Source organism: Cydia pomonella, chromosome 1, assembly GCF_033807575.1.
Source record: "Cydia pomonella isolate Wapato2018A chromosome 1, ilCydPomo1, whole genome shotgun sequence".
NCBI classification, from domain to species: Eukaryota; Metazoa; Arthropoda; class Insecta; order Lepidoptera; family Tortricidae; genus Cydia; species Cydia pomonella.
In genome coordinates this window covers 41,111,376-41,124,866 of record NC_084703.1, presented here as the reverse complement: position 1 = coordinate 41,124,866, position 13,491 = coordinate 41,111,376, and the positions used below count along the sequence as shown (strand labels likewise).

Sequence of the window (13,491 nt, the reverse complement as noted above, 5' to 3'; positions counted from 1 at the left end):
AGAACAGAACCTCAAAATTTTTTTTTGACCTGAACCTCAAAATTAGAAACCTCAATATCATTTTTGAAGACCTATCCATAGATACCCCACACGTATGGGTTTGAAGAAAAAATATATGATGTACATTACCATGCAAACTTCCACCGAAAATTGGTTTGAACGAGATCTAGTAAGTAGTTTTTTTTTAATACGTCATAAATGGTACAGAACCCTTCATGGGCGAGTCCGACTCGCACTTGGCCGCTTTTTTATTTCTTTTGGCACGGGAATTCTCGAGTATCTCGATATATATATAATACGTGATGTTTTTTTTTTTTGCTTTAATACAAATTGAATTCATAGGAGTCGTAAGTGAGATCAATAATCATACAAATAAAAATAAATTAAAGTAAATTTTTAATTACCATAAATTGCACTTAATAATCATAAATTCAAAAAAGTATAGGTGCAGGCGTGCGCGCCGGCGATGTAATATGTTATAGTGTATTTCTTTAGGTATTTACAAAATGTATACAAATCACAATATGGTGTTTTATTAGGCAAGATTATTCAAGTGAATTAATTTAACTCGATGTGACACCCTTACAGAAGATATACTTACTACGTAATATACTTTTCATCTCTCCTGTTCGGAAAGTGTGATTTTCATGAGCAAATAGCCAGGTGGAAAGTAATTTTTTTGAAGTTATGTTGAGCAAGCTTATGCTATATAAAATAGACCCAATGTCTGTACCTCCATTCATTTAAAGCGGTCCAGACACCTATTGCTATCTCTTTCTGTCTCTTGAAAAAAGCTATTCAAATCATTCTACTATTCCACTCATTCATGGTGGTACAGACACCTATTGCTATCTCTTTCTGTCTCTTAAAATAGGAATTAAAATGTCTGAAACCATAGACAATCTAGCAATTGAATGACTGAAACGATTGAATAATGGGTTTTATAGACTGAATTCTTACCCAATTTATCGGGATTGTATCAAAAATAGTTTGCGATTGCATGTTGCATGTGTTTTGTTTGTTGTCTATAGGGACCGTTGGACGCGTTGGAGGGTCTGCCATCTTGTGGCCTGAATCGGAACAATGAACATGTAAATTTACACGTCACGTGTTTTGTTGTGCATGGTAGGTTCTGCCATCTTGTGGGCTACATTGGAACCATAAACATCACATTTACGCCTCGCGCCAAAAATCTGATGGCTCCTGTGCTGCCTCCTATAGTTCATGCACGCTCCCTATAGAGTAGAGCCCATTACACTGAAACTTTTAAATTAGAAACAAAATCATAGAAAAGGCGGGAATAACGGATAAAACAAGAAAATTGTTCAATTCTGAATAAAAATGGATTTATCGTGCGATTCCAGCGACGAAGAAATTAATTCAACTCCCGAATCGATAAAAGTAGAGGCGAAAACGGCCATCGATAGTTTGTTACCGGAATGTTCTAAGGAGAGATACATGAAGGCATACGACCACTTTATAAACTGGAGAAGCGCTAAAAAAGTAAAGTCGCTGTCGGAAACCGTGTTTTTGGCATATTTCGCAGAAATAATCAACTATTCATAACAAGCATCAAGTTGATTTGAAGAATTTTACGAAGTTGTTACCATTTTTAAAAAGACGATCGGAAAACTTTAAAAGCAAGGAATTAAAGATTTTCACTGCTGAAGTGGTTGAGAGATTCTTAAACGACGCCCATGATATCCTATTAATTTGTCTTTTTTGAAATGTTCAAATTTCTCTGTAAACTTTAACTACTTTAATAATTTGTTCTAAAGAAATATATCTATAGATAATAAACCTACATTTTTTGTGTTTGAGTATCCTGATAGTCGAAATGAAAAGTAGAGTGTTTAACTCGGGTAAAAGTAACCATCTCACCCTCGAACTATTATATCTCCCTAAAATATCTCGGGTGATATGGTTCACTTTCCACCCTTGGTTAACAATCTACTATACTCAGCGTAACAATAAAGCTGCTAAAATCGTGCTATTTTGCCAATAGGAATATATCGGTATTATTTGATTTATTAAGAGTAAATTAGTTTTGTAATATTTGTTATTACATGGCCCTATATTCGTCTTTTAGCATATGAAATAAGATAAGCGATCTAATGACGTGTCTTTTTTATTGAAAAACACGTTTGAAAAATAAGTCGAGGCAAATATGGAACAATTATAAATCACATACGATTACTTACATTATTTTGTTTTCATAAGTAATAGTTACTATTATTTTTGTCGTCGTCGTCTCAGCCGAAAGACGTCCACTGCTGGACAAAGGCCTCCCCCAAGGATCTCCAGAACGAACGGTTATTCGCTGCCCTCAACCAACGGTTTCCCGCGATTTTAACCAGATCGTCGGTCCATCTAGTCTGGGGCCTTCCCACGCTACGTCTTCCGGTACGTGGTCGCCACTCAAGAACCTTTCTGCCCCATCAGCAATCGGTTCTGCGAGCAATGTGGCCCGCCCACTGCCACTAAGTCTGGCAATTCTCTGAGCTATGTCGACAACCAAGGAGTGGAATGCCCTGCCCGAGTCTGTGTTTCCGCATGAGTACAATCTGGGTCTCTTCAAGGCTAGGGTAAATAGGTATCTCATAGGTAAGCGTGCTCCGCCGTAGACCGCATCATCACTTACCATCAGATGAGATCGTGGTCAAACGCTTGCCTATCGTTATAAAAAAAAAAAAAAACTTTGGTTCTCCTGCGGATCTCCTCATTTCTGATTCTATCACGCAGGGAAACTCCGAGCATAGGTCTCTCCATTGCTCTTTGAGTGACCTTGAGCCTTCTTATGAGGCCCATTGTGAGCGACCACGTTTCTGTGCCGTACGTCATCACTGGCAATACACACTGGTTGAAGACTTTCGTCTTAAGACACTGCGGTATTTTGGACGAGAAGATATTACGTAGCTTCCCGAACGCGGCCCCCATCTAAGTTGGATTCGACGAGCAACCTCTTTAACTTACCTAACTGGACTGTTTGTCCCAGGTATATAATTATACTCGTTAACAACTTCAAGCGTAGAGTCTCCAACTTTCAAACGAGTGGGTACAACATGGGAATTCGACATAATTTTCGTCTTCTCCATGTTCATCCTTAGACCCAGTTGCTGAGACTCTACTGAGGTCGTTGAGCATTTTGCCGAGGTCTTCCAGGGTCTCAGCCATGACAACGATATCGTCGGCAAAACGGAGGTTGGTCATGTATTCGCCGTTAATATTAATGCCAAGTCCATCCCAGTCCAGGAGCTTGAAAGCATCTTCCAGAGCAGCGGTGAATAATTTGGGGGATATGACATCCCCTTGTCTCACTCCTCGCCGCAATTGGATAGGCTTCGAGTCCCGATCCTGGAGACGAACTGTCATTGTGGCGTTCTCATACAAACTCCGCAATACCTCAATACCTCTATAGATGTGGTCTATGGTGTTGAAGGCCTCCCGGAAACCGGCTTGTTCAGGAGGCTGGAAGTCGTCAAGCCTGCTAGCGAGACGGTTCGTAATGACTCTGGAAAACAACTTATAGACATGGCTCAGAAGCGAGATGGGCCTATATTTCTTTAAAAGGGTTTTATCGCCCTTCTTGAAGAACATAACCACCACGCTTCTTTGCCATGCCTTTGGCGTTTTTCCCTCGAGTATGACGGTGTTAAACAACTGCTGAAGAGCTTTCATGACCGGTTTACCACCAGCTTTCAGAAGCTCTGACATAACTCCGTCATCACCCGCCGCCTTACTATTTTTAAGCTGTTTGAGAGCCATACTAATCTCGTAGAGGCTGACATCCGGGATTTCTTCTGTGTAGTGTCGGGTCAACCTGGCTCTTGGGTCTTTGGCCAGGTTAATAACAGGTGTCTGCGTGGTCGTGTACAACTGTCCGTAGAACGTCTCGATCTCACCCATAAGCTCAGACCCAGACGAAGCGATTCCACCGTCCCCAGTCTTCAGCCGCGTCAGCTGACTCTGTCCTACAGACAAGTTTCGTGCGAACACTTTAGAGCCTTTGTTACGGTCAATAGCCTCTGCAATACATTGAGTATTGAATTGACGGAAGTCGCGAGTCAAGGACTTTGTTGAGCAGCATCCTCTGGAGAATGTAGAATCATCTCACGTCTTTCCTTCATGAGCTTAAGGGTGTGATCAGAGATCTTTTTAGAACTTAGAGCCCATTATAATCGTCCACATCTACACAATCACCTAGGCATTCAAAGCGGTTTTCGGAATTCCGGATTTGGATCGGTGTTGGACAGAGCGTAGACTTCGTAAGTCGAAATCGTTCTAGAATGATATTAAGGTTCAATGTGCCTCTTACCATCCGGTGATCACTTCCAGTTTTAACCGTATTGATCACAGAGACATCATTGAACACTTGCTTTCTCGTCGACATTACGAGGTCAATCTCATTTTTGGTAACACCATCGGGGTTGAAACAGGTCCACTTGCGGTTGGGCCGCTTCTTGAAAAAGGAGTTTATCATATAGAGTCCCTCCTTCTCCATGAAGTCCGCTGGTAGTGAAACAAAGATCTATAGTGGTAGGAAAGAATATGCGTAATCTGACCTTGATCTGATACTCCTTCAGCTTGCCGTTGACCAGGATACTGGCTTGCTCCGTGACAGACTCGTGAACCGTGTGGGCGATGCTGTTGGACAGAACGTAATTATAATATGTGTGCTAGTTTTTAAGGTACATATAACGCTTATAAGGCGTCACTACACTTGAAATGGTTGGGTTTGCAATTTTTATCACCATGGGAAAAAACATTGAAAAGGGCCTCGCAGATGTGGTTTCGCCCAGGGCTAGATTAGTTCACGCTACGCCACAGTCATGCACAGCGTGAATACCCGAACTGTAACCGACTCACCTGTAGTAAGTCTGTTCCTCCGTCTTGTACTCGTCGTCCTCGACCTTGGCCTTCTTGATCATTTCGCGCGCCTTTTCCTCTTCTGTCTTCTCCTTGTCGCTCTTTTCGTGGTGCTTCTCCCTCCTTTCGCGTTTCTCTGTTTAACCGACACAGAACAAATGAGTGGACAAATTCTATTATTCTAGCAAGAAAACACATCTTTCAAATAGAAATAAGAGGGCTTTTATTTTAAAAACTCTTTTATTACTACATAATTACTTTATGCTACACAACTGCTCAAAATTAATGCACCATTTACGCAGCAAAATGTATAAAAAAAAGGACACATAAGACACTGCGTCAAGTTTTGGTGTTCGAGCATTTAATCCTCAAATGCGTTCTTCTTCAGGTCTTATTCTCGCCTCCAAGTTTGTTATTGCTATACTAGTAAAATACAATTATGATAATGACCAACTGGAAATAATAATAATCAGGTACCGTCATCGTCTTGGCTGTCGTCGCCCGAGTCCTCGGAGTCGGAGAGCACCTCCCAGCCGGGGTGCGCCTCCATCCAGTCCTTCAGCTGCGACAGCAGCGGCGCCTCTTCGCCTTTCAGTACCTAGTGCCATTTTATTCATGATTATATCGGAACTGGACTGTCGTCTTTTTATACAAGGAATATACATAAGACTTTTCTCTGGACATTTAGAAATGTATGTGCGGCGATCCAATAAAAATAAATTAATATTTGGGAACAATCTTACACAGATCGATCTAGGCCCAATCTAAGCAAAGCTTGTACTATGGATACTAAGCGACGATATACATACGTATATAGATAAATACATACTTAAATACATAGAAAATACCCCTGACTCGGGAACAAATATCTGTGTTCATCACACAAATAAAATTCAAAACACAATTTTTTTACGCGATGCCCTTTATATGAAGATGGACTACAATACAAATGTACTGCTATTGACGCAAACGAGGCGAGTCACACACTGAAACCAGCGATGTGCCGAGCGCCGATATCACCTAAAATGTCCGCATATGAAGCTTCTCGATACGGACCATTGCTAAGTATATTTTATGTTTCTATTTTCGAATGTAAGTACTACAATATCATACTTCTCCGGTCTTGGGGTCCATGACGCTGACCCTGGAGTCGGATGTCTGCGAGCTGTCATCCAGCGCGTCGATCTCGCCGCCCTCCAGCAACTTTTTCTTCCGCGATTTCTGCGTACACGTAAATTTGTTCGGTAAGTAATTTAGATAGACGTACGCGTGAAGTCATCCTCATCACATAATATTTATTAAGGTTTACTTTCAAGCGGATGTTTTGTTCTTGTAGAGTTATGTTTAAATTAAGGACGTTTTTGCTAGATTTGAGCAAAACTGTCTAGTGGTTGTGTGCGTTAGGTCTAGGATCTATATACTATGACGATTTTTTTCTCTAATGCTATCTTTTTTTTATACTACGTCGGTGGCAAACAAGCATACGGCCCGCCTGATGATAAGCAGTCTCCGTAGCCTATGTACGCCTGCAACTCCGGAGTAGTTACATGCGCGTTGCCGACCCTAAACCCCCTCGTATCATATTCGTTAATCAAACCCCCATATAGGTCTACCCCCAATTTTACTGAAGGCATCCAAAACTTGCTAAACCCTAGCTAAAATCAATCCTGAACCCTAACATTTCAAATACTGTTTATGTTTAACTAAGTTGAGTCGAAAAAATCCAATGCCTGTGGAAATTCTTGGTAATGGGTGTCCAAAGCGGACCCTGAACTGGTTCTGACTCAGAAAAGCTGAGCAAGGGAAACCAAAATGTAAAGCCCCACTCACCCGCTTCCTACGCTCTTCTTCTTGCTGCTTCTTCCTCTGTTCCTGCTTGTGCTGTTTGACCATCTCCGTGAGGCTGGCGATGTACTCGTCGGTCTGCGACAGCAGGAACGCGAGACGCTTGTCTTTCTTCTGGTCGATGAGCTTGCGGTAGCCTTCCTCGTCCTCCGCCATCAAACTAACGAAATAGTACTTTTGAATGCAAGTGTGGAGTGTGTCATTATTTACGAGTTAATTTTAAGTGAAAAAATAGCGGGCGCCCGTTTTATTTTTTCATTGTTTGTTTATGACAGCCGACGTAGCAATGATAATTTTATACTGCCAAAAAATATAAAAAAAAAATTGTGAAATCACGAATTATATAACATCTTATTTATATAAGAACAAATAAATATTTAATTTATGTCGTGTGGTAATATTTTTTTCGTAATAAATGTCTAATGGCGAAATAAAAAATGTATAAAGATATTGAACATCCAAACTCTTCTTCAATTTCAGCCTCTTATCATCCACTGCTGATCACATACCTCTCTTCGAGTACGTTACTTATCCTGATCCAGACTTAATTACATCGAAAATTGACCAAAAATCTTCACAAAGGGCTAGGTCTAAACTTAGACCAAGTCCGAGGTCGCGATGCAGAGGCGCCAAATTGTATTTTCGTTTGTGATCGTTAATAATTATACCAACTAGTTTTATATCGACTAGTGTTTTGGATGGAACTTTATGAAGTAGACGATTTATGTATTCTCGGAGGCATTGGAAATTTTAGGGCACATGTAGAACTTACCGTCTCATACGCTCCTTCTCTATGCGCTCCTGTTCCTTCTTCTGCTCGCGCTCGGCGTTGGCGTGGTAGTTCATGATGGCCTTGTTCATGCGAGACAGCTTGGCCTGGTTATTGCGGTGATACTCCTTGAAGTCTTTGGCTGCAAATATGAGTGATGTTATGAATGTGCAAACCGCTGATTTCATTACTGCTGAAGTTTAAAATGTAGGATCTAATAAACATACCACGGGGTTTTGGGCTGCGGAATTGATTTTTTGTATTTCTAACTCTGTAAAATAGTTACTAAACTATTAATTAATAATGGGCGGTAAGCTGCAAATGTGCTTAGAAATGTTTTCAGTTAGTGTGAAACATTCCCGTACTCAAAACCGAAGATCGAATCCAAAACAATTTAACACCAAACTCAGCCTCGCGTTTTTGTTGTTTCTCCAAGTTCTCCGTGGCGCCTGCATCGTGCAGCCCCTGCCGCTTTGTACGCCTTTGTTCACCGCCGTCTCTAACCTACCGATCTATGAACCGGTCCATAATGCTGCTTACCATGCTGCAGTACAGTCTGCAAGAACTCCTGGTGCTTCTGGCGGCGCTTGCGCTCGGCCTCGAGCTTCTGCTGTTTCTCCAGCTTCTCCGTGGCGCGCGCTTCGCGCAGCCCCTGCCGCTTGGTGCGTTTGTACGCCTTTATGTTGACAGCCGTCTCCAACGTTGTGTCCCGCCGGACCTGCCCAAGGATCTATAAGCAAATACCATGTTAGAATACATGTCAGTATTGAATGCACAAACGTAATAACTTAGAACTGTCTATTAGAAGATCGTATGACGTCGTAATAAGATTGTGTTTTTAAAATGAGAGCGTAACTTCGCCTGTATAGCGACGGCTACGTACGTGTGACTTTTAAACCATAACAATATGAAGGTCACCTCGGCCCGCAGTTGCTTCTGGAAGTTGAGCACGCGCAGCGCCCGCAGCTCGATCTGCGCCTGCAGCCGCAGCTCGTCCGATATGTTGGCCGGCAAGTTGGACAGCACGTCCATCCGATGTGCAATACGAGCGGCAATTCTACAAATATTTATACGATTCCATTTTCGATTCTATTACAGGATCGACTACAACATAAGCGTATAAGTATCAGCACCGGAGTTGATGTTACAACACGTCATATAATATAGCCACAACAGGATTTTAAAATTGCTCGTAAACGTTCCAAAAAATAACACTGAACGTTAATAAATTCTACTGCCAATTGCAAGATTTATCGAAATTTTTCTACGAGGTAGAGTAGAGTACATTTAGCTTAAAGTGTGCATTTTAATCGTCAAATTATTAATCGTTTTTTGTTATTAATAGAACTCTATTTAGCACCTCAACTCTCCTGTCGGAAATTATCGCACCTATAATACAAGATTTGAAAATTCCCGATAAAATATAACAGTACTTCATAGTGCGACGGTCCTTTAAACGTAAGAAATCTTACCTGTTTTCTCTTTCGTTCAGTATCTGTAAGGGGTCGAGTCCCACGGGTTTGGGTATGCTTGTGATGCGATTCTGTTTGGCACCAGGAGTAGGCGCACCCGGCTAAAATAAAAGTTGTTTGTTATGAAACTTCAAATTTCAATCCTAATAAAAGGATAACCAGCCAAAGGATTCCAAAACGATTAATCGTTATTCTATGGCAAAAATAACTAAGGTTTAACCGGAGGTTTTGAAAAAGAACGCTTTAGCATCCGCTCTTTACATAAAAGGGATTTAATCAAGACATTCATTGCGAAAATAGATAAAAATGTTTGTTCCGTGTAGGGCTATATTACCTGCTGACTGGCGGGTGCGGCAGCGTTGCCTGGGCCTGGCGGTCTAACAGGCGCCGCGCCGCGAGGCGCTCCTTGTCCCATTGGCTGGTAATATTACAATAATAAGTATGCATTACAATAACTTAGTGCATTTTTTTATAATAAAAAGGTTCATTTTCCAAAACAACACTTTCCCATTACTTTAAGCTAATATAGTAACATATACTTTAAATTTTTACATAGTATATTTGTCGTTCCCAGGTATTCAGGAATTCCGAGCAAGCATGAAAACTCAAACCTATCTAGATAGACCCAAACATACTTATGTGCTTTTTTGTAAGTGACACAATACCGAAAGATTCTTGAAAGCTATTTAGAAAGAGTCATTCGTGATGCCTATAAAGATAACGATTTCAGTTTTCGCATACACAGCTACGCTCCAGAGCGAATGAGCGCACTTACTTTGAAACTATGTGCAACTGTTACAATGTTTTTGCCCCAGCTGCTCTATCCTCCTTCCAAGGTCAAATACGAGGAAAACCTGGTGCAGTGACATACCGGGTTAACAAGCGGCGGTGTGGGTTGAGTAGGCGGCGCCATTTGCCCCGTCATCGGCAACGGCGTCGGCGGTGCCCCTCCGCCTCCCCGCGCGGTGTCGCCCGCCGCGCCCTTGCCCGCGGGCTGCCCCTGCCCCTGCCCCTGCTGGCTGTACGGCGACGGCGGCTGCGCCGGGGGCGTGGGGCACTCAGGCGGCGTGTCCCCGGTGCGCTTGCCTGCCGCCATCAGGGCTATCTGCTGCGACACGGGCTGGTTGCGAGCCAGATTTCTGTACGCGGCTATCTGAGCCCTGTAAAAGTAAACAAATGTTATGGATGCATAAAAAAAAACAGTATCTTATAAACACGCGTGTCTATACATTATCATATCCTTACCAGCGCGATTTACCAGCATTTTATTATTGTACTTACTTGAGTTGGCTAAGCTGGTTGTTAGAGAACAGACCCTTGCTAGGGTCCTGAGCGTTTGATCTCGCTCTAAGAGCAAGAAGCTGCGAGTATCGCGGGTCTTCCTGGAGCCCCTTCTCTTCCATAGAATCGATGGCCCGCTGTAGGGCGTGAAGGTTGTCCGGACCCGGCGTCGCCATGGAGCCTTGCATAGGCGAGGAGGACGACGCGCCGTTGGAGGAGGTGGAGGGCGGGGCGCCTTGGTGCGGAGGGGTCTGCGCCGACGGCGGGTGCTGCGGCGCGGCGGGTGACTGCGCGGACGACGGCTGGTTGGCCGGCGTGCCGGGCGCGGCGGGCCCGTGCGCCGAGTAGCCCTGCGCGGGCGGGTGCGGCGGCGGGCCCTGGCCGGCCATCAGAGCGTGGTGCGGCATGTGGCCGGGCGCACCTGCCGGCAGCCCGTGGGGCGGCAACGGCACGCCCGCGGGGCCCGCAGGACCGTTGCCCGGCGGTGGAGCGCCTCCGCCCATTGCCATCGGTGCCTGTATAATAATAATATTCTGTAAAACATTTCATTTTACAATACCACATTTTTGTTTTGGCTAAGTACTAATTTACTCATAAAATCCTAATTTTAATTAAAATAATAAAAAAAAAATCATTTTCTAACAATGCGAAACGTGTTTGTAAATAAAATATATAGTACGGTCGCCAAGCCGCTCCGAGGCCAGATTTAATTGACTCAGCTCGGCCTTACCCACAACCGGTATCAATGTGTTCGGACAGTTCTCCTGATAACCGTACATGCGGTAGTAAAGCGGAAAAATGGTGGAGGGGATAGTAATGACGTCACAAAGATGGCGGCCGGACCTATTCTTTTTGGCGGTGTATCTCGAAAACCACTTAACCGATTTTAATCATCGAGGTGTCAAATAATAGCTTATATTATGGAGATTATTTCCTTTTCTACAAACATTTACGTGAAACCTATAGGAAAAAAAATAATCACAAAAAACAGTTTTTTTATAAAATTATTTTTTTTTATTTTGTAAAAATCTCCGTAAATATTAGCATTTCGCAAATTTTGTTTAATATAAAACATATTGCTTCATTATCAAGGAATATAATGAGCCTTAAAACATACAGATCGAGTAATAAACAATGAAGCTACACTCATTTATTTGCGCATGGGTAACGATAACTGGCTTTTACCGGTCGAAACTGTGGTGACTGTCACGATACGTATTGAATGGAATTTATAGAGTATCGGTTTTAATTACTGAAATTATAATTAAAATTATAAAACCAGTCACAATAATGTTACCTTACTTCGACGTTTAGTCTCTTTTTTCGTCTTAATCATAGGTAGGTACATATTTCTTTTTACTTAAAAAAATTATACAGGGTGAACTTTTAACCACCAGTCATACTCTGCGCAGCGACTTTATAGGTCATACTTAACAACTTTTACTATGGGACCAATTCCGAAATCGCGAAAAAAATTTTGACTGTCCCATATAAAGGTGCGACCAACTTTACCAGACCAACACTTTTCCAAACTGAGCTACAGCTGTCCGATGAAGTTAAGTACTTAGGACTAACTCTCGACAATAAACTCAATTGGAACAACCACATCAACAAACGGATAGACAAGGCGGGAGTTGTCTTCTGGCAGTGCAGAAGGATGATTGGTAAGAGGTGGGGACTCAACCCGAAAATTACCCTCTGGCTCTATAAGACGATAATCCGCCCCTTACTCTGTTACGGTGCTCTGGTTTGGTGGCCAAGAACAAACCTAGGCAACGTACGAGACAAACTACAAAGACTTCAAAGGCTCGCATGCGCGGCCACCACTGGCTGCACGAGGTCTACCCCGACTGCAGCCATGGAGGTCATGCTAAACCTTCCACCGCTGCACCTACACATACAGCAAGAGGCCAGTCTCTCAGCGGTAAGGTTGCGAACCCTCAAGATATGGTCTAACATCACAGGAGCTCTTCACACAAAATGCCTGGAAAAGGTGTATGACGAATTTCCAGTGCTTAGGTCAGGCACGGACCGGATTCACAAACAAGCTATCTTCGATAAAAGGTACAAAATACAGTTATATGAGGACGACAATCATGAAGGACTCAATCCCCGGGAGCTGAGAATCTTCACTGATGGGTCCAAAACAGACAGCGGATCGGGCTCTGGAACCTTCTCAGAAGACCTGAACATGTCGATCACCACTCCGCTAGGAGCCCATAACTCGGTATTCCAAGCTGAGTGCATGGGCATCATAAACGCGGCGGCTGCCATCACTGCAAGGAAGGTAGTAGCATCCTCCATCCGCATACTCTCCGACAGTAGAGCAGTCTTAATGGCTATAAATAGCCATATAGTTACATCCAAACTTATACACGAATGCCACGAACGACTAATGGAGGTATGTCATAATAACAAGATCACCCTACAATGGATCAAGGGACACAGTGGATCCCGAGGTAACGATGCTGCGGACGAGCTTGCCAGGCAAGGATCGAATGCGGGGGCGATTGGTCCGGAACCGATTCTTCCGATACCATTTAGCAAGGTACGCTCAATGCTGCTGGCACGTACAGGGAAACTACACACAGAACACTGGCTGAACCAGACTGGATGCAGACAGGCAAAAGAAGCCATGCCTGGTATCAACGGAAAACTCACAAGGGCGCTCCTGCAACTAGGGAAGGTCCGACTGAGTATGGTAACCAGTGTCATAACAGGTCATGGACTATTTAACAAACATCTTTTCACAACAGGTGTCACAGACAGTCCCCTGTGCCGAGGTTGCATGGAGACAGAAGAAACAGCCTCTCACGTGGTGCTGGAATGCAGCGGAGTGACTCCATACAGGGCTAAACATCTCGGATCTCCGAGAGACCTCCCCGAGGTCCTACTCAACATCAAAGGTTTGATAGGATTCCTCGAGGAGCTGGGCTGGCAGGACTAGCCCACCCCCAACATATCACGCAAAATAGGCGCAAGTCGTCGAGTTGTGGAAAAATCGCCCGAATACAATACAATACAAGGTGCGACCAGACCGCAGCTTAAAAAACGGTCACGATACGGAATCGCAGTGACGCGTCGTATGCGTACCGTTTTTGACGCATGCTCCCCACACCGCTGTTTAAAAAACGGTGACGGTACGGAATCGCAGTGACGTGCTTCACGCGAATCTTTTTTGTTCGCAAAACAGTTGCGTCTTTTACGTCACCGGTACGGTGTCTGCCATAAGATCTCCGTGTGATATTTTTTGCGATT

At 43.4% G+C, this 13,491-nt stretch overlaps 1 protein-coding gene across 1 annotated transcript in view; it reads right to left on the bottom strand.

The window, feature by feature from the left end:
- The window catches only part of LOC133523816 (ATP-dependent helicase brm), a 35,081-nt gene that overhangs the window by 13,637 nt on the left and 7,953 nt on the right, over positions 1-13,491 (bottom strand). Inside the window, exons 2-13 of the mRNA XM_061859560.1 lie at positions 10,234-10,748; positions 9,824-10,112; positions 9,287-9,370; positions 8,953-9,053; positions 8,399-8,537; positions 8,021-8,210; positions 7,484-7,622; positions 6,697-6,871; positions 5,980-6,087; positions 5,344-5,464; positions 4,867-5,002; positions 4,563-4,644 (exon numbers count right to left, since the gene is read on the bottom strand). Of these exons, the coding sequence (XP_061715544.1) occupies positions 4,563-4,644; positions 4,867-5,002; positions 5,344-5,464; positions 5,980-6,087; positions 6,697-6,871; positions 7,484-7,622; positions 8,021-8,210; positions 8,399-8,537; positions 8,953-9,053; positions 9,287-9,370; positions 9,824-10,112; positions 10,234-10,748 (2,079 nt within the window). The remainder of the gene's footprint in view (positions 1-4,562; positions 4,645-4,866; positions 5,003-5,343; positions 5,465-5,979; positions 6,088-6,696; positions 6,872-7,483; positions 7,623-8,020; positions 8,211-8,398; positions 8,538-8,952; positions 9,054-9,286; positions 9,371-9,823; positions 10,113-10,233; positions 10,749-13,491) is intronic.